Here is a 22,174-nt window from a genome sequence, read left to right as displayed (position 1 = left end):
TTTTATATACATTTTAAATTCAGCTTGTTGATTTTTACTAAACAAATTTTGCTGGGATTTTAAAGTTTCATTGAATCTTTAGATCAGTTTTGGGAAAATTGACATTTTTAGTGGAATTGAATCTTCCAAACCATGAACACTGTATGTCTCTCCATTCACTTAGATCTACTTTGATTTCTTTCATCAGTGTTTCTAGTTTTCAGCATATAGTTCTTGCATTTACTTTGTATATTTATACCTGTGGATTTCATGGGGATTTTTTTGATGTTATTATAAATGATACTTTTTAAGTTTCAACTTGAAGTTTTTCATTTCAAGTACATAGAAATAAGATTGACTTTTATATAATGATACCTTTAGCTGTTTGAAGACCTTAACAAAAATGGAAGCTCGCCAAAGCCAAATTTCCTTTTTAAATATTTTAAAAAGTGTAAGTTACTATTTCTTTTTTGTCTTAATCTATTTTAAAACTTAGATCACTATGAAAGCTTTGATTTAATTGTTGTCCTCTCAAAATGGTTGAACAATGTTCTGGTATAGACATGAAAACATGTATTTTGTGGATGAGATTTAACTGAGCAATCTTTAAATGCTCTTAAAGAGTATCATTATGAAATGCAGGCTGCTTTCCATTATTGGTATCACAGGAGCTTTCCTAAGAGTAATCACAGGCTATCCATGAATAGTTTTAAGGTATAATACATGATTTTGTTTCTTTTTCTATTTTCTGTTTTCTGAAGATCTTCAGATATATTTTTGTGTAACATTGTTATTGTAGATTTTGGACTCAGCAAGGAATCAGTAGATCAAGAAAAGAAGGCTTACTCATTTTGTGGTACAGTGGAGTATATGGCACCTGAAGTAGTAAATAGGAGAGGTCACTCCCAGAGTGCTGATTGGTGGTCATATGGTGTACTTATGGTAAGTAGTGTTATTTTTTTAAGTGATGCCAATATAAAGTTAATGTTATTTAGAATTTTAATTTAAATTTTGAGATGTGTCGGGTGAGAATAGGGTTCTGATAATTCATGATTATCATTAACAAGCTTGTGATTGGCTAGATATTATACAATAAGAATTAGAGTTTTAGTGTTCTGATTTCTCTTAAAGTTGCTAGCTGAAAAGGTAAATGGCAGCATTCTTTTACAAATTATTCAAATTTAAAACTTAGCAAAATGCTTACCAGATTTCAGAATATACATTTCAGAATACTGTATTTAGCAGTTATATGATGTTTTAATTAGGTGTCAAAGAATTTAGCATTTCATAGATACTGTCTTATTGTCCAGTTGTTTCAAGCAAGTCCCTAGAAAGATTGTAAACCTCTTGAGGAAAGCAGTCATGTCTTATACTACTTTTCATCTCCCATAGCACCTAGCATAGTAGGCGTATGGACTGACTAATTTGGTATAAAATTAAGCATAGAATTTGCAGTAAAATAGGATGATAAATGAATAGCTGTTGAATCAGATACAATTTGCTTTTGAAATATGATAATCCATTTTGCCTATTTATGACAGTGTCAGACTATATGACACATCAGTCTATTAAGTGCCTATTATAAGCCTGGTATTCAGGGAGGGCAGAAGGGTTGGAACAAACTAAAAGTACAATATTTGGCATTTTACATGACCTAAGAAGTCATACAGTTTGGCTGAGGAAACACTTGGAATAGCTAAATAAACTGTCTGGAAGTAACTTAGGAATTCAGGCAAGACTTCATATAAGTTGATATCAGAAAATTAGAGGAGGTGGAACTTAAATTAAGCCCTAAAGTATGGATAAAATGTAAGTAGCTGCATGTCAGGAAGGATAGTATTGTGATTATATTAGCAAAGACCTGGAGAACCAGTTTGACTAGAGTAGTGGTGGAGAATGAGGGTGAAGGTGGAGGAAAGCAGGCTATAAGCCTATAAGCATTTGCGTGCAGTTTTCTGGATAGTAGGAAACTTTTGTAAATTCTTAAACAGGATGGTAATTAGAGAAAAAATGTGTTTTAGGAAGATTAGCCTTGGCAGCATCATATAAATGGATTGCAATTGGAGGAAACTAGAAGTAGGGAGACCAATAAGGTCTCCTCACAAGACAGTTGTAAAATTATAGAATAAAAAAGAGCAAATCTTAAAGACATTTCAAAGGAAGGAAGTGGCTGACCTTACTAGCAGATTAAATGTCACAGATGAAGGAGAGGGGAAGGATCAAAGATAAAGATACCTCTAAAACTTATGAACTTTAGGGGATTGAAAGACTGGTAGGTCAGGAGGAAAAAGATGGCTGAGAAGGACAGCTGGTTTTTAAAGTAGGGAGAGAATTTATTTTTAACACGTTTCATAAGTTACTGTAAGTTGTTAACCCCTTGGTGGTAGTAAATTAGGAGAGGGCAGTGGAAAGAGTATCAGAATCAACTGGAGACCATTTTTTTAAAACAAAAAAACCAAACTACCCAACCAGCCAACATATAGTTTATTTGAGGGGAAAGTGTGATTCTGATATATTGTCCTTCTCTTCTTTTTGTCCTTGCCATTCCCACCTCTACTCCTCCAGTCCCTAGTAGAGAGCTGTTACTTTAGCTTTGGAGCATGAGAGAGATGATCCCCACACACCATACTTTACTTCTTCCTGTTTCCCTTTCTGTGACTCCTACCCCTACCTCTTCAGTCTCCAGTTGAGAACCATTACTGTAGATTTGGGAGAGAAAAGTCTGTCTTGAGAGAGCTTGAAGCTGGAACAGATTTGAGAGTCATCAGGGTATAGGAGAAAGTTGAATGGATAAGCTAACTAAGGTTGTGAGTTCAGATGAATGAACAGAGAAGAGGACTGAGGCCCAAGCCATTATTGAATCTAAGTTTAAGTATTAGGGATATAAAAACTTTTCTCTTTAATGAACTATAATGATCTTCATTTTTGGACCTAGTCTTTTTTAATACCATTAATTAATGTTCCAATTATCTGCATTCCAATTAAATCTCTTAGGGAAAATATTTTCCTTATGCTGTGTACAACTCTCAATTTTTTAAAAAAAGATATTGTGTGTGTGTTTAGCAGCTTCTCCTTTTTTGGTTCTATTTTTAGAGGAGTGAGGGAAATGAGAATGGTTAAATCTTTCTTGAGTATGTATGAATTTGAAATGGTTCAGTAATTAGTTTTTAATTTCCTTTCATTGTTAAATGTTTGCTTTAAAAGCATGTCTTTGTTTTTAAAGAAAATGCCTTGTGTCTATTTCCAAATTGCTTTGGTTTTGGGAACTTAGCCAAATTAGACAGGATTGAAAAAAATTGGTTGGTTTCATTTGCTACAGGTCACCTGTCAGTTGGACTATATATAGTGGGGTACCAGAAGTGTATTTCCTTAAGTGACCTAGTTTTCTGGTCCTATTTTGACCTACTATCATGTAGATCCTGCATGATTTGATGATCATGTATGGCAAGTCTCAATTGTTTTTCCTGAAGACTTTTGTTGTATATTCTAAGTTGTATTTAATTGACTGTGTTATTTCTTGTTTGTTTGTTTTAGTTTGAAATGCTTACTGGTACTCTGCCATTTCAAGGTAAAGACAGAAATGAGACCATGAATATGATATTAAAGTAAGTATAAATAGTATTTTTTTCTTTTGTGAAAAATTTCTTGCTTTTGATTTTGAGAAACTTGTTGTGGTTTTAAATTGACACAAAAGAACATTTTCCCACTGTCTTGTTCCCTTCTCCTACCATATCTGGGGTATTACTTGCCATTGTGAAGGCATTCTTTAAAATAAATTTGGAGATTTGTCAGTTTAGAAGTATGGCTAGATTTAAATAAAATTTTCTAAAATCCTCTTTTCCAGAGCAAAACTTGGAATGCCTCAGTTTCTTAGTGCTGAAGCACAAAGTCTTCTAAGGATGTTATTCAAAAGGAATCCAGCAAATAGATTGGGTATTGTTTATTTTCTTAGCTTTTATAACAATATACTGCATGCTTTGGGACGATAATTATAACTTTATGTTTTCTGGCTTAAGTTTATTTACTGCTGCTATGTAGTTATACCTAGAACTTTGCATTTTGCGTATGCAAAGATTCCAGTAAACTCTGTGATGTCCATGATTAAAAAATGGAGTTGTCTAGTTATTCAAAACTTCTAATATATATCATCATGTATATCATATGGATCACCTCTTTTGAAATAATTTACAGAATTCTCCCTTGTATAGGTAATTCTTTTATCTCCAAATGTCTATTATCTTTTATCTCTATCTGAAGATAATTATTTTGTCCCTTCCAATATTCTTCAAGGTAAATATTATGTTTCTGTAACTACTCATTATTTGACAACTTTCTGGTAGCCTTTCCCTGGATCCAGAGGTAATCCTATTATCCTATTTGTGTCTTTGTGCTAAAATTTCAATGTAGCTTTATTCTGTTGTACTTTTTAATTTGGCAAGTAGATACAAGGTCATAAGTTGAATTATGAAGAAAATGTACTTAAATTTTAATGTTTTGTTAAACATGATTTTGATTCAGAAGGTATTTTAGTATTTCATGATACTCCATGTGTTTCAATATGAACATCAGTTTTTTTTATCATATTAAATTGGAAGGACCAATTAATAAACTACCAGATAAGAAATCATAAACTTCACAACAAGGAATCTGTGAAATATGTGTACTCCGGTTTACAGATAACAGCTTGGAAGCTAGGTAGAAGGATTAAAAAGATCATACCAGTAAAAAATTCTTTCTATTTTTATAGGTTCAGAAGGAGTTGAGGAAATCAAAAGACATCTTTTCTTTGCAAATATTGACTGGAATGTAAGTTCAGTAGAAAGTTTGTTACTGAGTAACTTTAATATGAGCAAAAACTGAAGAGTAAATGGTAATATACACACTTTGCCGGTAAACTTAATCCATTTGTTTTATATTTAGTATGGGATTTTTATTTACAGATGTAGACTATCATGGCAATTACCTTGAACCAGTAGATGTATGGATAATATTTAGTAAATTTTTGTTTCTCCTTTGTTTTACTTTGTTAAGTGTGGTTAATATTCTCCCCGATTCTAGGTTGGGGAATGTGGAGGAGGAAGAGAAAAGGGAAAGGGAATGAATGATAGGGCAGATTCTTATAGAAAATGAATTCTAAAGAATCTAAAATGTTATTTAATTTTAAATGGTTCTTCGTCATGTATTAGAACAAATTAAATTTTTTAAGAAGTGACTATCTTTGTATAGGTAGTTCACTAAATTTTGAGAGGACATGAAAACAGAAACATCGTGAAATTCTGCTGAGTTATGTATAGAATTTTTTTAAGTTGCAACCCCCAGACTAATAAGCTTTTCTTGGAAAAGCTCATTTTTTGTTGTTTGCTTTACAATACAGGTTTATGAATTTTACGTAGTATTAATTATCATAAGTAAGCATTTTTGATTGTCTAGTGCTGGCATTGGTATTGAAAATTTTTTTAAATGAAAAAGTGTCCCTTTGATTTCTAGGGAAGTAGAGAGCCACTATTCACTAACCAAGTCGATATTTCATGTGGCTTGTATAACACGTTTCAGAAGGCAGTATTTTGATTTATTTTTATAATTGTAAAATTGCAACATAACATAAGCCATTAGTATTAAATATCCTAAAAGAACACTCAGTGGACGTGATATGTGAGAGTCTGCCCTTTGTCATATCTGTCTGCATCCTTCTATTGCTGTCCTTATATCCCCTTGTCATTTTTTTCTAATGCTTCTCTACTCTTCCTTTATCCTCAACTCAACAAACTGGAAGACTTTTTCCCTATCATTTTCATATTTAAACAGTTTATGTTCATTGCTCTTAATTTAAATAACGAGAGTGAAATGATTACATATTTAAATAAATGAAAATAATATTAAAGTAATTCTCTATTAATTTTCCCCGACTGTGGGTCTGTGAGTAGATTTCCAAAAAAAGTAGATTTTCATATATTGTAGGGTCTTTATATGTCGTTCAAAAACAATTTTTAGGAAGTTAGATTGTTAGCCAGGATTAAATTTTTGAATTCTATGATAAGAACTGTAAACATGCATTCAATGCATATTTCTATGTGAAAAGTAAACATTTTAGGTCAAATATACTCTTCTTTAAGATAGTCTGTTAATTTTGAAGTCCTTGAATGTTATTAGTTATTTCCACATGGTAACATTGTGATACATTCTCTGTGGTTATTTTAACAGTGAGAGTTAAGTCAGTTTTTGATGTACAAAGCTGAATATTATTATTCCTTGTGAATGCAACCTGTAGCATCACTGCTCTTTTTCAAGGTCATTTGATTCTGTACATTATCATTGAAACTTTTAGAATTTGGTAAATAGGTATCTGAAGCCTGTTGAAATTTCATTTAGGAAATTGTGAGTCTTCTGTTAAGGACTGTGAATATTATGTTCTGCTTTCTCTTACAAAGTATAATAATTTTAAAGTGTTAAAATGTTTTTGTGTTATCCTGTTGTTTCTTCTAGAAATTATATAAAAGAGAAGTTCAACCTCCTTTCAAGCCTGCTTCTGGAAAACCAGATGATACTTTTTGTTTTGATCCTGAATATACTGCAAAAACTCCTAAAGGTATTGCATGTTTATGTGTGACATCAGGGCTTTTATTTAATTAGATGGTTAAAATCAATAAACTAATTTCTTAGGTAAAAACTAAAAGAATTGTATGTTTGGATACAGTTGGTTGCCTGTTATGGAAGTGTAGATCCTATATGCAGCATTGCTTGGCCACCTTTCAAATAGAGGCTTTAAATGGGAAATATTTATCAGGGAAGCTGGGACTAGAGCAAAGGGTGAAAATTTTCTTTTTCTCTTGTTTTAAAAGTCCTTTGACATTGCTAATGTATTAGAGGGTAGAGGGTAGGAGGTAAGACAGACATCTATCACTCTGACTCTTACAGTTTAGAATTTAATGAGATTTACTTTTAGTGGTGTCTGTTTCATTCATTCCTTCAACAAATATTGAATACCTAGTATGTACTAAGCAGTGAGGATGCAGCAGTGAATAGGACAAAAATTACAATCCACATGGAGCTTGCATACCAGTGTGGGGAGACAGATAATATACAATAAATCAAATGCGTAATAACTGATGGTAACATTTAATGGTTTCCTTTATATTCAAAGGAATTCTGACATTTTATATCATAGAATTCTGTGTAATTCTAATTAAATATAATTATTTGGCCATTAGATTCTCCTGGTTTGCCAGCCAGTGCTAATGCTCATCAGCTCTTCAAAGGATTCAGCTTTGTTGCAACTTCTATTGCAGAAGAATATAAAATCACTCCTATCACAAGTACAAATGTATTACCAATCATTCAGGTAAATTCAACTTAATCAGATTATTCAGTTTAGGGATAATTATTTGTTTCAGTTATTGCTAATAGATTTACAATAATTTTTAAGTGATTTTGAACTTCATTTATCTCTGAGCATAGTAGTGAATTAAAGTTGTCACCATATGTTTTGGAAAAAAGCAAACATTAGTAATCTTTAATTATGTTTATGTAATCTATTGGCAAAAAAATGTAATGGTGATGTATAAGCTAGTTGATTTATTGTATTGGCTTTGGGGATCAAGAAAGCCTATGATTTAGGATCATCTCAGTCTGCTGCTTAAGCCTATATCTATAAGTACTGATAAAACTTCTCTGGAATGATTTATTCTTGATTTTTTTGAAGATTTAAGATGGATATATATTTAGGAGAGAAGATTAAAAATGTAAAAATATCTCATTCTTATTATTTTACCTTTTTTTAAAAAAAACCAGATAAGTGGAAATGCTGCACAATTTGGTGAAGTATATGAATTGAAAGAGGATATTGGTATTGGTTCCTATTCTGTTTGCAAGCGGTGTATACATATAGCTACCAACATGGAATTTGCAGTGAAGGTATTGTCTCTGAGCTGAACTTTTTTGTTTGTTTCATATATGTAAGTTAAATTATAGGTTAACTGCGGACATTTTTCAGTGGAGCAAGTGGAGATAGCAAAGATAAGATGATGAAAAAGAACTCTTATGACTTAATATTTTCAATTTGAATTTCCTTTCAAGACGTTAATTTGGAGGAATAGTGTATTTCATGAATGTCTTGCTTTTGAATAGTTTTCAAGTACTATGTTAAGATTGAGCAATTGTGGCAGTTACTATCACATTTAGATCACATTATCAGTTAGTATATTTTCAGTTAAATGGAACATAATGTTAAAGAAAGTACTCTTTTTTTATATTGTTAAGTTTCAGTTATAGGAAATTTTTAAATGTTGAAATAATATGAGCCAGGCATCACTCTTGAGTTTTAAGTATATACATTCATATTTAGATAAAATAATTTGTTTTCCTTTGTGATTTTTCTTGTCTTATTTCTTAGATCATTGACAAAAGTAAGAGAGACCCCTCAGAAGAAATTGAAATTTTGATGCGTTATGGACAACACCCCAATATTATCACTTTAAAGGATGTGGGTATTTAAAATCTATGTATCAGCTATGCTAATGAATTTATGACTTGGCATTTTATTTTCTTATTGAAACTTTTCATGTCTATGATATATTTACTTTCATGCTACAAAATCTCAAGACTCTTAAATTTACCACTTCAATTCTTTTTTTTTTTTTTTTTACCTGTGATTCTATACTCCTACCCTTCTTAGAGAACATGAGAAACGAACTATGATGGTTGGTAGATGAAAGTGTCCTGATTACCTGAATGTATTTTGGCTGGTTAAGTAGTTAGCATTATAACCAGCACCATTTATTATTCTGTAGTACTATAAATATAGAAGATATAGGAGATTGGGAATTTTCCAAATTCTAGAAGATTTTACTTTCTTGATTGCATAGCAATTGGCTATAGCATTATAGATTGTTCCTTGAGTGAAATAGTATGTCTATAGTTTTGTAATATGAGCATGTAACTCATATTAATAGATGTTACTGAGTGCTGAGTTTTCACATAAGAAAATAATGCTCTTTTCTCTTTAGAGGAGACAGATAAATCAACCATCACCTTGATCATTTTGTTTCAGATAAATATGATATGCATTTTGATTCACAGTCTTTAAACAGTAGTTTATCTATATCTATATCTATATCTATATATCTCACATGCTGGAGTGAAAGGGTATACATTTTTTTCGTATTTATTCTCCGGTATAGTATTTGAATTCAACAGATAGTTAAGACACCATGTCAGATAATGGACTGTGGGGAGTATATTAAAAAACAAATAATGCATTTCCTGCCAGAAGGAAGCTTACTATTAGTAGGAAAGAGAAGTGGCTATAATACAGTAAAAGATGAGATAGATGCCATTTGAGAGGTACAGAGTTCTGTTTTTCCATTTATATCCACTTTCCTTTGATAAAGTATAACATACAACTTCAAACGTTAAAATTATATGTTTAACATGATCTCACAGGACTGTGTAGGAAGTTGTTTATCTAGTTTAATCTTCAGTACAGCCTATATTATATTAATAGTAAATGAATAATGTCTTTAACACTAGAGGTTTACTAAAAAAACTAAGTAAATAAAATTTAAGCATTTCAGAATTGTAGTTTTAAAAAATAACATTTTAAAAATATGTTCTTTTTTAGGTTTATGATGATGGTAGATATGTTTACCTTGTTACGGACTTGATGAAAGGAGGAGAGCTACTTGACCGTATTCTCAAGCAAAAATGTTTCTCAGAACGGGAAGCTAGTGATGTACTGTTTGTAATAACTAAGACAGTTGACTATCTTCATTGTCAAGGAGTAAGTTGTAGTCATATTCTTCCCTTCAATTCTTGGGCTTATAGCTTCATAAAATTATGTATAGGAGATGCCACCTAAATGAATTACTTTTCTTATCACATATATTTTTGTAGGAGAAATCCTAATAAAACTCATAATGTAGTGAAGTTTATAGATTTAGGAAATTAAGTAATGCTTTATTAATTCTCCTCACTACACCTGTTGGCCCTGATATAATAGCATATTAGTTTTAAAAGTGTTTTCAATTATATAAATGTATCTAACCTTGACTTTGAAATTATTAAACCCGATCAAGCTTAAAAGTGACACATAGAATTATTCAAGCACATGCTGTGAATATTATTCAAATTATACTATATCTAACATATTAAATACTGACAGTAAGAGGGCTGTATATCTTGGCCCTTGCCAACCCCTGCCCCAAATACAGTAAGAAATTTGAATTCTAAACATTTGAAGTATTAATATATTAAAATTTGTAGTGGAGGGGCAGGCCTGTTATTTGGCTTCCTGTCTCTTCACAAAGAAAGCAAATGAATTAAGTTACCAAAAAAAGGTCAACTTTTATTATATATAGGTATGCAAGGAAATAGAGTCTCAAATAACTTAAAAATTTGTTTGAATCAGTTGTAACAATGGATATGTGCCCACATAGGTATAAACAATAAAATAATGGACAATTGAGAACTGGCTCAGTGAAAATTCTACATGGGCCCCTTTTATAATTAAAAAAATAAGCTAATACTCAGTTTTGTGTGTGGTTTAATAGAATATATTTTCAGTATTTTGAACTATAAACTGTATAGTGCTAAAGGAGTACTTCTATTATAATTTAATTTCTTGATCATCTTTATCAACACTCTAAAGGGCAACCAGAATTTTTGAGAAGAGGAAAATAATAAGCATCTTTTCTTTGTTATTTAGAAACAATCAGGTTCTTACATCAATTAAATAAATTGGTGACATATATTGAGCATTTCTACATGCCAGGCATTGTAAAAGGTGTTGCAGATTCAAACATGAGTAAGACTTGGCCCTTGTCTTTAAAGAGCTTTCAGTGTGGTAAACTGCTGATTAAAGATAGGACTAGATTAAATGAAGTGGATAGTGTCAGGAGGAAATCATCATATAGAGAAATTTAGAATATTTTCCATTTCTAGCATTTCATTTGGTTCTTATTCATTGTTTCTATTTTTCTGCTGAGAGTTTCATGCATTGAAAGTATGTTTTGTTTTACTTCATTGAGGATAGTTATAATAGCCACTATATTTTTTGAATTTATTTTGTTTGTTTAGTATTGTGAATTTTGAATAGTACATTTTTATTGAGATATAATTGACATATTACATTGTGTAAGTTTAAGATGTGCAGCATGTTGATTTGATGTCTTTATATACTGCAATATGATTACCAGTGTAGCGTTTGCTAGCACTTCTATCATGTGACATATAATAATAGCCAGTTTAGAATCCTTGTCTGTTAGGTCCAGTGTGGTTCATCTTGGAATCAGGATTGATTGATTTTTCTTTTTTCTTAAAACTGTTCAGTTTTCTTGGTTCTTTGTATATCAGATAACTTTGGATTGTATGCTGCACATTTGAATATTAGGTTATGGAGATTTTTTTGTATTCTGTTATTTTTCTCCAATGATTATTATTGTTTTTTTGTTTTATTGGATAGTTTTCTTGGCATGGTTTGCACTGAAAACTCTGCTTTTTGGGCAGCAGCTCTGGTCTCTGTTTATATCTTTTGTCTTTGTATAAACTATTTTGAGCCTCTTCTACACATTTTTGATGCAGGGATCAGTTCTGGCTCTTTCCCTTACAGCATTCTTCCACTCAGCATTCTCGGTTTCCCAGAATCTCTTTTCTCATCCTCCAGGCCAGAAAGGTTGCGGGCTTTTCCACATGTGTCTTCACCACCACTGTGTGCCATAGCGACTGCACATAATGCTAGGGTAAAAGTTATAGATACGGGAACCGACTCATAAAGTTCCCTGTGTTCCCTCCATCATCCAAGTGTGTGCTCCCCACCAGAGTCTGCCTGCTTCTGTTCACTCTCCAGTACCTTCAGGTAGTTGATATTATGTTCAGATTTTTATAGTTGTTTACTGTGGAGAGAGACATGTTGAGTAGGGTCTTAGTCCATGATATCCAGAAGTGGAACTGAGAATTGAGTTTTGATACTTTGAATTTGGAAGTAGTTAACAAAACTGGTGACTTGAGTAGAAACTGGATCATCTATCTGATAGAGATAATTTCCTCTGTGTACTTCAGGCTGTCAAGGCTATTAGGTTGGAGAAAGTGTCATTTTCAAAATTTGATGAGTGAGAAAGTTCTTTTTCATGGAAATATATTAACTTAAAATGTTTTATTTCGCAGATATTTAGTTACCTGAAGAAATGTAATGCTGGGGCTGGCCCAGTGGCGTAGTGGTTAATTTTGCATGCTCCACTTCAGCAGCCCGGGGTTCGCAGGTTTGGATCCTGGGTGCGGACCTATGCACCACTCATTAAGCCATGCTATGGCTGCATCCCCCATACAAAATAGAGGAAGATTGGCACAGACATTAGCTCAGGGCCAATCTTCCTCAAAAAAAAAAAGAAAGAAAGAAAGAAATGTAATGCTCTTTTTTCTTTTATGTTCAAGGTTGTTCATCGTGATCTTAAACCTAGTAATATTTTATACATGGATGAATCAGCCAATGCAGACTCCATTAGGATCTGTGATTTTGGGTTTGCTAAACAACTTCGAGGAGAAAATGGACTTCTCTTAACTCCATGCTACACTGCAAACTTTGTAGCACCTGAGGTATTTTTTAAAACTTCAGTTTTTGCCTTCATTCTTTTCCTTTAGTTGAATGCATATGATGTCATGTATATGTTATGGTAGGTAGGTAAAAGCTAAATCATCTTGTCCTTTCCCAACTATAAAGCTCTTTAAATCAGTGAATTCTGGTAACCCCTAATATAGATATTCAGACTGGTAACTAGCATCTGAAACCATCCTGAATGTAGTGATCAGACTATTCTGTTCTGTTGGGTTATGTGCTAGTTTCAGAATCATACCTTTCTAGAACTGGGAGGGAGAGTAGAGATAACTCCACCTTCAACATATTAAATATTTTAAATGAAGAAACTCAGGCTCAAAGTACTTAATTAACTTTCTCAAGATCCAGCATTCACTTAGTCACAAAGTCAGGATAGATTTTCATATATTTCTGTTTGTGTTGAACATGAAGTGATTTATGCTGTTTAGCATTATACATAACATAGGAGGGCAATGCCATCCCTGATTGTCTTTAAGATCTTCTAATTCCTGGAAAGAACAGCTTCACAGGGGTTTTTATAAGCAGCAGGGTTTTTCTTGGCAAATAACACTCATACATAGAACTTAGAGGGAAGAGTCAGGAAAGGTAAGACTGGGGAAGTTAAGGGGTACAAGTTTCACATTCGGCAAGCTCTCACAGACAGTTCTGATAATAGGGATGGGAGCTTTGATAGTAGCATCTCCCACAGCAGTGAAAGTATGGTTGATAAAAAATGAATCAGGGATGGTCTTGACCATGTAGATTCTTTGTAGGTTTTGTTTGTAAGTGAGGAATTGTTATTATATGTTATGAATAATGCTAATCTGTATCATTTATCATATGTTCAACACAAATTAAAATACACAAAAATGCTCAGGTTTGAAAAATTGAATTTTCCAAGTCAGGGAAGAAGAGTGAAATAATTTGAGGATGAATTCCTATCTCATGTGCTTTTTTTCTGATTTTTATTTTTGTGTCAAATACTAGCCCTTTCAGGATAATATTTCACATCAGAGATAACATAAGCCATTTGTATTTAAATATCAGCAAATTTGTATTTTAATGTAGCTATTAGAAAAATATTTCTAATAATGAAAATAGAAATGTAGAAAATAGAAAAATAACTTTCTAATAATGAGAAATTCCCTTTTAAAATTTATTAAATCTTCCTTTAAGATGTTGATGTTGAGGAGGAAACATAACACCTGCTTTACAGTGTTTTTATGGTAAGAGATTTGCCCTATAAGAAATTATGTACATATCCAGAGAATGTGCTTTAATCTATATTTTAAGTAAATTCATAGAATAATGAATATACAAGTTTTTATCACATTACAATATATAGAAACTATATTTCCCCAAATAAAAATTGGAGTGCATGCATGATCCAAGAAGGAGTTATCGTACTTCCCACAGGTGTAAAAGATATGACTTAGACATAAAAAAATTAACCTTTCTACGACATGTCAATTGTTTTATAGGATAGGAGGACAAAATATTTGAGATTAGGACTCTTCTGTTAAATATAGGATATATAGTCATCATAAATATTCAAACATATTTATGTAGTAGACATGACATAAAAGTATAGAATAACCATTTTAATGCCCAAATTCTTAATACTGACTTAATTTGTGGACCTGGACCCCTTGGTATGATGGAAACTTCTCACTGGAAAAGGGTTAGGGGTGAATGTGTTACAAATGAACATCTCAAAAGTGGACATTAAAGTGAAAAATATGCAATATATCTATGTTTAGATTAATGGTTAGGTAAACATTTTTACATGAATGCAAATCCACAGAGTAGAATACAGCCCATTGATGCTTTTTATTCTAACAGTCTTCCATTGTGGTAAGACAGTCTCACCATTCTAATAGTGAAGGTTTTCAGGTGGGCATGTGGAGACCACTTCTCTGGAACTAGTGCTTGAACTACCTTTGGCTAGTGTTTGTATTTTCAAAATACTTTGAAAAGTTTTATTATCAAGTGCCAAAGCCTCTACTAGCAATCAATGAATATTTGTAAATTGTTGTGAATGAAACATAGGTTTTGGCTAAGACTTTTTTCTAAAATTTCAGACCTTTCAAAAATTAGTAAATAAAGTGTATGAAATGCCTTATCTTTTAAACTAGAATCAGAGAGATTCAAGTATCCATGCAGATATTTGAATAAATAATAGCATTTATGGGGGTATAAATTCATTATTTTATCACACTGCATAAAGAGTCCTTGTTTGCTAAGGGATAAACTAGTTAGTACAATTTCAGCTTAATAAGGAAGGAATATTCATTCACTTTTTTGGTTTGCATCAGTTTGATCAACCTCTTAAGATTTGCTTAGTTGCATGTGCTTTTCTAGTATGCCTATGTCACAAAAATTAATATATCTACAAAAATATCTTATTCTTTTATAAAAGCAAATCCATTATGTTATTCAAGTGATATTTAATGCCTATTGAGGTCTTAGAATTATCCTGAATTAAAGGAACTTAGAATAAATTGGGTGGATCCTGTGCCTTCAGCTCTTTATAAAGTAATTGTGAAATTACCCTACTTTGATCTGGCTCTGGGCTGTCATATGTTTTGCTTCAAATATGAATTGATTTGAACTTTACAACAAAGGGAATGAGAATCTCTATGTATGTTACTTTTTGCCAATTTGAGAAGCCAAATGAGAGAAGCTAATGGCATTAACTACTTTAACCCTGACTTCTATCTTCTTTATAGTTAACTCGATGCAAGTAAGAAGGTATGAAACACACCTTCTTCACTGTACTCTTTCATTCTTCCCACCACCTTACCTTATTTTTTTATGGCTATTTATTCTTGCTATTATGGGGCATTGAGACCTGCTCTAGAACAAAAGTGGACTGCCTCTTCTTTACCTATACAAAATGGGTCTAAGTGTGTGGTAAACCTAAAACAAAATTTTCATGGTTGGTCCTAATTAGATTAAGCAATATGACACCTTCTGTGCCCTTTTTCTCATTAGCTAGGAAGGATATGGGAGTGTGAAATACCTGTAGCTGACTCACTGCTTAACCCTCACCTGTCCAACTGGTTCCTAAGCAGTCCCTCAACCTTGGCTGTGCATTGGGTCATCTGGGAAGCTTTAAAAATACTGTCCTAAGAGAACTGGGAAAAATGTGGTGATGCCCAGAACTGTAAGAGATGATGAGTAAAGGAAAGAGATAAGAGGATAAAAACAGGAGAGTTTTGTGTTTTACTGGAGGATGCCAACTTAGGTTTACCATGATGTGAGTGGTTTAGCTCCTCATAATTTATTAAGGTTTTTGTAGTTCCTACTTGTGTTATTATGTAAGCCAGTTATATAGGTATTTTGATAGCCTCTTCCCTTTTCAAGTTTGCACATATGTGTGTGCTTGTAAATAACACCTTGACTAGGGAAAAAACGTTAATCTTGAATTTTAAGTTTTATTTAAAACTTAAATGTGTTAGATACTCATTATTCATGTCTGGCAATTCTCAGAGCCTAACATTAATATATTTAGCCTTTTCTAAATGAAGTGTCCAGTTGGTGGTTAAATCCCCAGTGTTAAAGCTTTAATAATGTTTCTATTTTGTTATGACTAAAGGCTTTAACAGTGGGCTTGTTTTTCTAAATGAAAAAAAAGGGCCACATTTCATCTCTTTATTTTTCTAACAAACTCTGTTAACTTCATAGAGAAAATCCACCTGAAGTATAATAATAAATATATTATTTGATTTTTATTAATACTGGCCCTCAAAGAAAAAAACTGCCTAAATTATTGTATGAAAAATTAATGAAACCATTCAGAATTTACCAAATGTGTATTTGCGATCCAGAAATACACTGATCTTTTCAAGACATAAGCCTTGTAAGTAAAATATAAATTCATCTTGCTTTCATAAGACCATGTATTATCTTACCATCTCTTCTATAGTAAGGAGGCAGTTATCATAGATATTAAGAGCACAGGCTCCAGAGTAAGAATAGCTGCTCCACTACTTAACTAGTTGTGATATTGGGCAAATTACTTAACATTTGCATCAGTTTCTTCATCTTCAAAATGGAAATAATAATATCTACCTCATAGAGGCAGTGTCAGGATTAAAAGAGAGTACTGTGTGTAGTATATGTTAAATTCTGTGTACATATGAATCTTAAATTTTGATGTCTGTGTCTGGTTTTCCTAAAAGGAGGAGTGAAAGTTCATTGAGATCAGGGATCATATCTTATAAGGTTCTTTTTTGTATGGCCCATGTTACTTAATCACCTTATTAATAGCCATTTATTCAGTGCTTGCTAATTGTAGAAGACGTTGCCTTTAACATTAACTGAATCTGGTTTTGAAAAGATTAAGATGATCTAAGTTTTTAAATTGTGAACATTTGTGAGATTATTAGAAGCACAACAACTTTCTTTTGGATGAGAAAACTGAGTTTGTACTGAGTAATGCCAGATAATGAGTATTTCTTTCTCAGGTTCTTATGCAACAGGGCTATGATGCTGCTTGTGATATTTGGAGTCTGGGAGTACTTTTTTACACGATGTTGGCTGGGTAAGAAACTTATATACTCAAAATAATTCACATCATTATTTGAATTTTACCTCTATATTTTTATCTAGAAAGAGGACAGATTAAAAACCATAAAGTACACTGTTTAATGAGGCACTATTCAGATATATGATTGAAAGAGTTTTCAACTGGAACTAAAACTTTTAAAGATAAAGAATATATTTTTATTTTGATATTTTACATTGAGTGTATCCGTTTTTGAAAATATTTACTTGAGCATAAAATCATTTCGTGTTTCAACAGGTACTTGCCCACTGAACTTATTCATATTACATTAATTTAGAGTAAAAATAACTTGAATTCTGGCTCTCCTGGCAATACAGATGTTGTAAGATGAAACTTTATAACAAATCTACATAGTAACAGAATACTGAACTACAGAAACATGTACTGCTGCCTCCCGTTAAAAGAGTAAAGAAATATAAAAAAAAAAGTAATAATTGGATTATGTTAATGTTGGTAATTTACAGATAATACAAGTGCTGTTTTACCCTTGATAATGAGTAGCACTTTTATTTAGGCGTAAAAATTTGTGGTTATAGAAAAAGGCTAGGTTTAGCAAAGTCTAATACATAGAGTGGAATTTGAATAATTATAATTATAATGTACTTAGGCGTGACTTTTAAAGAAGGCATTAGTATAATTGACATATACCTGACATAACAGGAGCTTTATAAATATGTTATGAAAATGGTGACTAAATTATTTATTGGCTTGGTGATAATTATGTATTACACCTTCTTTTAGATATATTGTAAATGTATGCAAAATGTTTAGTTACAGACCACAGCAAGTGCTAAAGTTAAGGGTAGCTAAAGTTTACATATCAACAGCAGTCAGCACTTTTGGTTTCATACCATGGGATACCATTTCTAGATTGCTAAGGCTTTCAAATATTTACTTTTATGACTAAAGAAAACTTGATTGTGTGTGTGTTTAGTGTTATCTCAACTGAATTGTTACATGAGGGAATTAAGACATTAATACATTAAAATATATTCCTCATAGTTTTTAACCTTAAGTCTTTCCAGTCCCAAATTTGAATACCATTTTCAGTTTTCAATTCCATCTGTTAAAATGGTACAAAACTGATCACTTTTTGTCATTCTATAATTATATTTTTAAACTACTTTAATTTTATACAATATATTTGTCTTCCTGTCCATGAATTTTGATCCAGATAATAATTTTAATGGTTATAGAGGTTTTTTGTGATATTGATATATTTGACTAATCATTTTTCATAGACATTAATTAAAAATATTCTTAACCTGTTTCCAGTGATAATGTTGATAAAATGCTAATGAATAAATTTGAACCAACATGATAAATACTTACAGATATGTAAAATTAACAATTTCTTTTAGTAAGAATATTTGGTTTGCTATCTTATGCTTGGGAGAATACAAAATTTGTGTGTTTTGTTCTGGTCTGATTTTAAGATTGTAACTTTACATGAAAAGCCACCTTTGTTTTATATTGATTAACAGATCAAATACAAAACTATTGATGTAGCCAAGACTCTTCATTTAACTAAATAATTCATTAGGATTAATTTCATTGTTTGAAATATAAAATTTGATATGAACAGTGAAGGGAAATATTAGATGATATTCTTAATTTTCTGTAGCAAATATTTGCATGTAGTTTCATAGTCATCACTTTCAGTTAGATTTAATATGTATGTTAGGCCCTCGTGTCTATTAAAATCTATTTTATTAATAGCTACACTCCATTTGCTAATGGCCCCAATGACACTCCTGAGGAGATACTGCTGCGTATAGGCAATGGAAAGTTCTCTTTGAGTGGTGGAAACTGGGACAGTATTTCAGATGGAGCAAAGGTATAACTTATAAATGTTTTGTTGCCTTCACGTTAAATTGCTGACATCTTTAAGTTTAACTTAGTCTGTATTTGCAGAATGCATGATGATATTGTGTGTCACTATTTGTTTTTAAGTTAAATCACACGTATGTGTGGGTTTAATAAGATAAAGTCTAGCTTTTTATTCTGCCATGCTTCTGAGCCACATTCCTCTCTTATCAGTTAATATGTGTTCATGGAATATAAACTAGTTTCACTGTCAACCAAAACTAAAGATGTAAATCTGCTGGAAAAAAAATACATATTTAAAACCAACTAAAGTTGATTTCTGCATTTAGTGTATTTTTATGCATCATTTCTTCTTTAGCCCAGACATTCACTAGTGATTATGTAGGCAATTTTTATAATGTTAACTTATTCTTTAGAAAATATAGGAACTTTTTATCAGTAGCACCTAGATATTTATTATTGATGGCTTAGAGCTATCCAATAGAAATATAATGCAAGCTACATATGTAATTTTAAAATTTCTAGTAGCCACATTAAAGAACAAAAAGAAACAGGTGAAATTAATTTTAGTAATGTATTTTATTTAACCTGATATATCAAAAATATTTTATTTCAACATCTAATCAATATAAAAAATTAAGGAGATATTTTACATTCTGTTTTCATACTAAAACTGCAAAATCTGGTATATAGTTTATGCTTACAGCTCATCTGAATTTGGACTACCCACATCTTAAAAGTACTTAATAGCCACATATGGCTAGTGGCTGCTGTATTAGACAGTGAAGTTTCAGAATAACTGGCCTTACTTATTTTAGGGTGAAAAATGATCAAGTCTTGACTACTAACTATTACATTTATATTTACAAATTTTAAGTTTTAAAGCAAAAACCTAAAAGTTGTCAGCATGTGTCTTATAGGACCCTGAAGTTTTTAAGCTTCAATTTGAAGTAGAAAACATTTTAAGGCAAAAAGAATTGCTTATATTTAATATCTGCTAATTATAAAGCCTAATTGTCTCAAGAATACTAGCTAATCTGTAGGGCATATTATGGAATAAATCTCATATCCTGATCGTAGAATAAATAAATCAGGGATTTGATTGTCATTATTTAAAACATTTTATTGAGGTCATATTAACTTTTAACATTGCATAAATTTCAGGTGTACATTATTTTGTTTCAGTTTCTGGCTAGGTTGCATCGTGTTCACCACCAATAGTCTAGTTTTTATCCATCACCATACACATGTGCCCCTTTACCCCTTTCACCCTCCCTCTACCCCCTTTTCCTCTGGTAATTGCTAATCTGTTCTCCTTATCTATGTGTTTGTTGGTCTTCCACATACGAGTGAAATCATACAATATTTGTCTTTGTCTTAGTTCACTTAGCATAATGCCCAGAAGGTCTATCTATGTTGTTGCAAATGGCACAATTTTGTCTTTTTTATGGCTGAGCAGTATTCTTTATCCACCTCTTCTTTATCCATTCTTCCATTAATGGGCACTTGAATTGCTTCCATGCCTTGGCTATTATGAATAATGCTGTGATGAACATAGGGGTGCATATATCTTTTTGAATTATTGATTTCATGTTCTTTGGATGAATGCCCAGCAGTGGAATAGCAGGATCATATGGCAGTTCTATTTTTAATTTTGTGAGAAATCTCCATAATGTTTTCCATCATGGCTCCACCGGTTTGCCTTCTCACCAGCAGTGTATGAGGGTTCCCTTTTCTCCACATCCTCTGCAACGCTTGTTGTTTCTTGTCTTGTTAATTATAGCCATTCTGACAGGTGTGAGGTGATATCTCATTGTAGTTTTGATTTGCATTTCCCTAATAATTAGTGATGTTGAACATCTTTTCATGTGCCTGTTAGCCATCTGTATACCTTCTTTGGAAAAATATTTGTTCATATCCTCTGCCCATTTTTTGATTGGGTTGTTCATGTTTTTGTTGTTAAGTTGAATGAGTTCTTTATATATTTTGGAAATTAACCCCTTGTCAGATAGAGGATTGCCAAATATTTTCTCCCCGTTGGTGGACTGTCTTTTCATTTTGTTGATGGTTTCCTTTGCTTTGCAGAAGCTTTTTAATCTGATGTAGTCCCATTTGTTTATTTTTTATTTTCCTTGCCTGAGTAGACATGGTATTCGAAAAGATACTGCTACAACTGATGTCAAAGAGTGTACTGCCTGTATTTTCTTCTAGCAGATTTAGAGTTTCAGGTCTTGCATTCAAGTCTTTAATCGATTTTGAGTTAATTTTTATGTACGGTGTAAGATAATGGTCTACTTTCAATGTCATTCCCTTTTAAACATTAGAAAAATGAAGAAGGAATTCTGTTTGGATCTTAGCCATAACAGAAGAGTGCCGTGAGGTGTAGCAGAAGGAGTAGCTGATTGGAAGCCAGGAGAACTGAGTGCTGGGTTTTGATCTATTAAGTAACTGCCTCAATTTTCTCATCTGTAAAATTTGGGGATTAAATTCTCCCTTTGGTTCCTTCCAACTCCAAAATTCCATTTCTATTCAATTTGGTTTATTTACGATTTGCCAGATTTCCCCTTGTAAAATGGTTGAAACAACTAGTTTTATTCATTAAAGATATGTACTTTCTAGATAGCCAGTTTGTGAGTCAGAAAATACATTTTCCCAAGGAACAATTCTGATGTTTAAAGCTATACATCTGATCCTCTTGCATTCCTTTAAAAAAATAACTGGCAACAGTGAATATAATGCTGAAATAGATATGCTAATTGTGCTTAGATTTTTGTTTTTCTATGTTATGTGTTTTATGTTTGGGTCTTTCTAGTGCTTAAGGAATAATACATATTAAAGTTCAGTTTTATTCTCTTCTCTTTTAGTCTGCTATTCTGGAGAAATTAATATAGGAAAGATATGGGGGGATATTGTTGAAATATTTCACAAGGTCTTTCATGTATTCCCCTTTTACGGATTAAGTTACTTTAGCTTGTCTTCGAAACTTTTCTGAAAATGGTGTCAGATTACTGAGCAGAAGAGCTATGTGAACGTTTTAAAAACTATCTCCTGTACATTTTAACAGTTCGATTTTTTTGGTCTGTTTTAAATGAGTGGTGAAGGTAAACTATTGTTCAGTTTTCCATAACCCCTTAAACTAGTACCCTCTAGTCGTGAGAACTGTGTCATTCGCTGTCATCTCATGACAATTGTTTTACTTCATTTTAGTTCCTTAC

The 22,174-nt window shown here is 32.0% G+C and overlaps 1 protein-coding gene across 5 annotated transcripts in view; it reads left to right on the top strand.

The window, feature by feature from the left end:
* The window catches only part of RPS6KA6 (ribosomal protein S6 kinase A6), a 150,918-nt gene that overhangs the window by 105,121 nt on the left and 23,623 nt on the right, over positions 1-22,174 (top strand). For all 5 annotated transcript variants that reach the window (XM_070502460.1, XM_070502456.1, XM_070502458.1 and 2 more), the window contains 12 exons: positions 779-921; positions 3,514-3,584; positions 3,824-3,912; positions 4,727-4,785; positions 6,463-6,565; positions 7,188-7,318; positions 7,768-7,890; positions 8,369-8,458; positions 9,596-9,754; positions 12,403-12,564; positions 17,032-17,108; positions 18,852-18,969. In XM_070502460.1, coding sequence (XP_070358561.1) covers positions 779-921; positions 3,514-3,584; positions 3,824-3,912; positions 4,727-4,785; positions 6,463-6,565; positions 7,188-7,318; positions 7,768-7,890; positions 8,369-8,458; positions 9,596-9,754; positions 12,403-12,564; positions 17,032-17,108; positions 18,852-18,969 — 1,325 coding nt within the window. The remainder of the gene's footprint in view (positions 1-778; positions 922-3,513; positions 3,585-3,823; positions 3,913-4,726; positions 4,786-6,462; positions 6,566-7,187; positions 7,319-7,767; positions 7,891-8,368; positions 8,459-9,595; positions 9,755-12,402; positions 12,565-17,031; positions 17,109-18,851; positions 18,970-22,174) is intronic.

This window comes from Equus asinus, chromosome X (assembly GCF_041296235.1).
Source record: "Equus asinus isolate D_3611 breed Donkey chromosome X, EquAss-T2T_v2, whole genome shotgun sequence".
NCBI classification, from domain to species: domain Eukaryota; kingdom Metazoa; phylum Chordata; class Mammalia; order Perissodactyla; family Equidae; genus Equus; species Equus asinus.
Note: the sequence above shows the minus strand (reverse complement) of the source record. Positions and strands in the feature narration are given on the sequence as shown.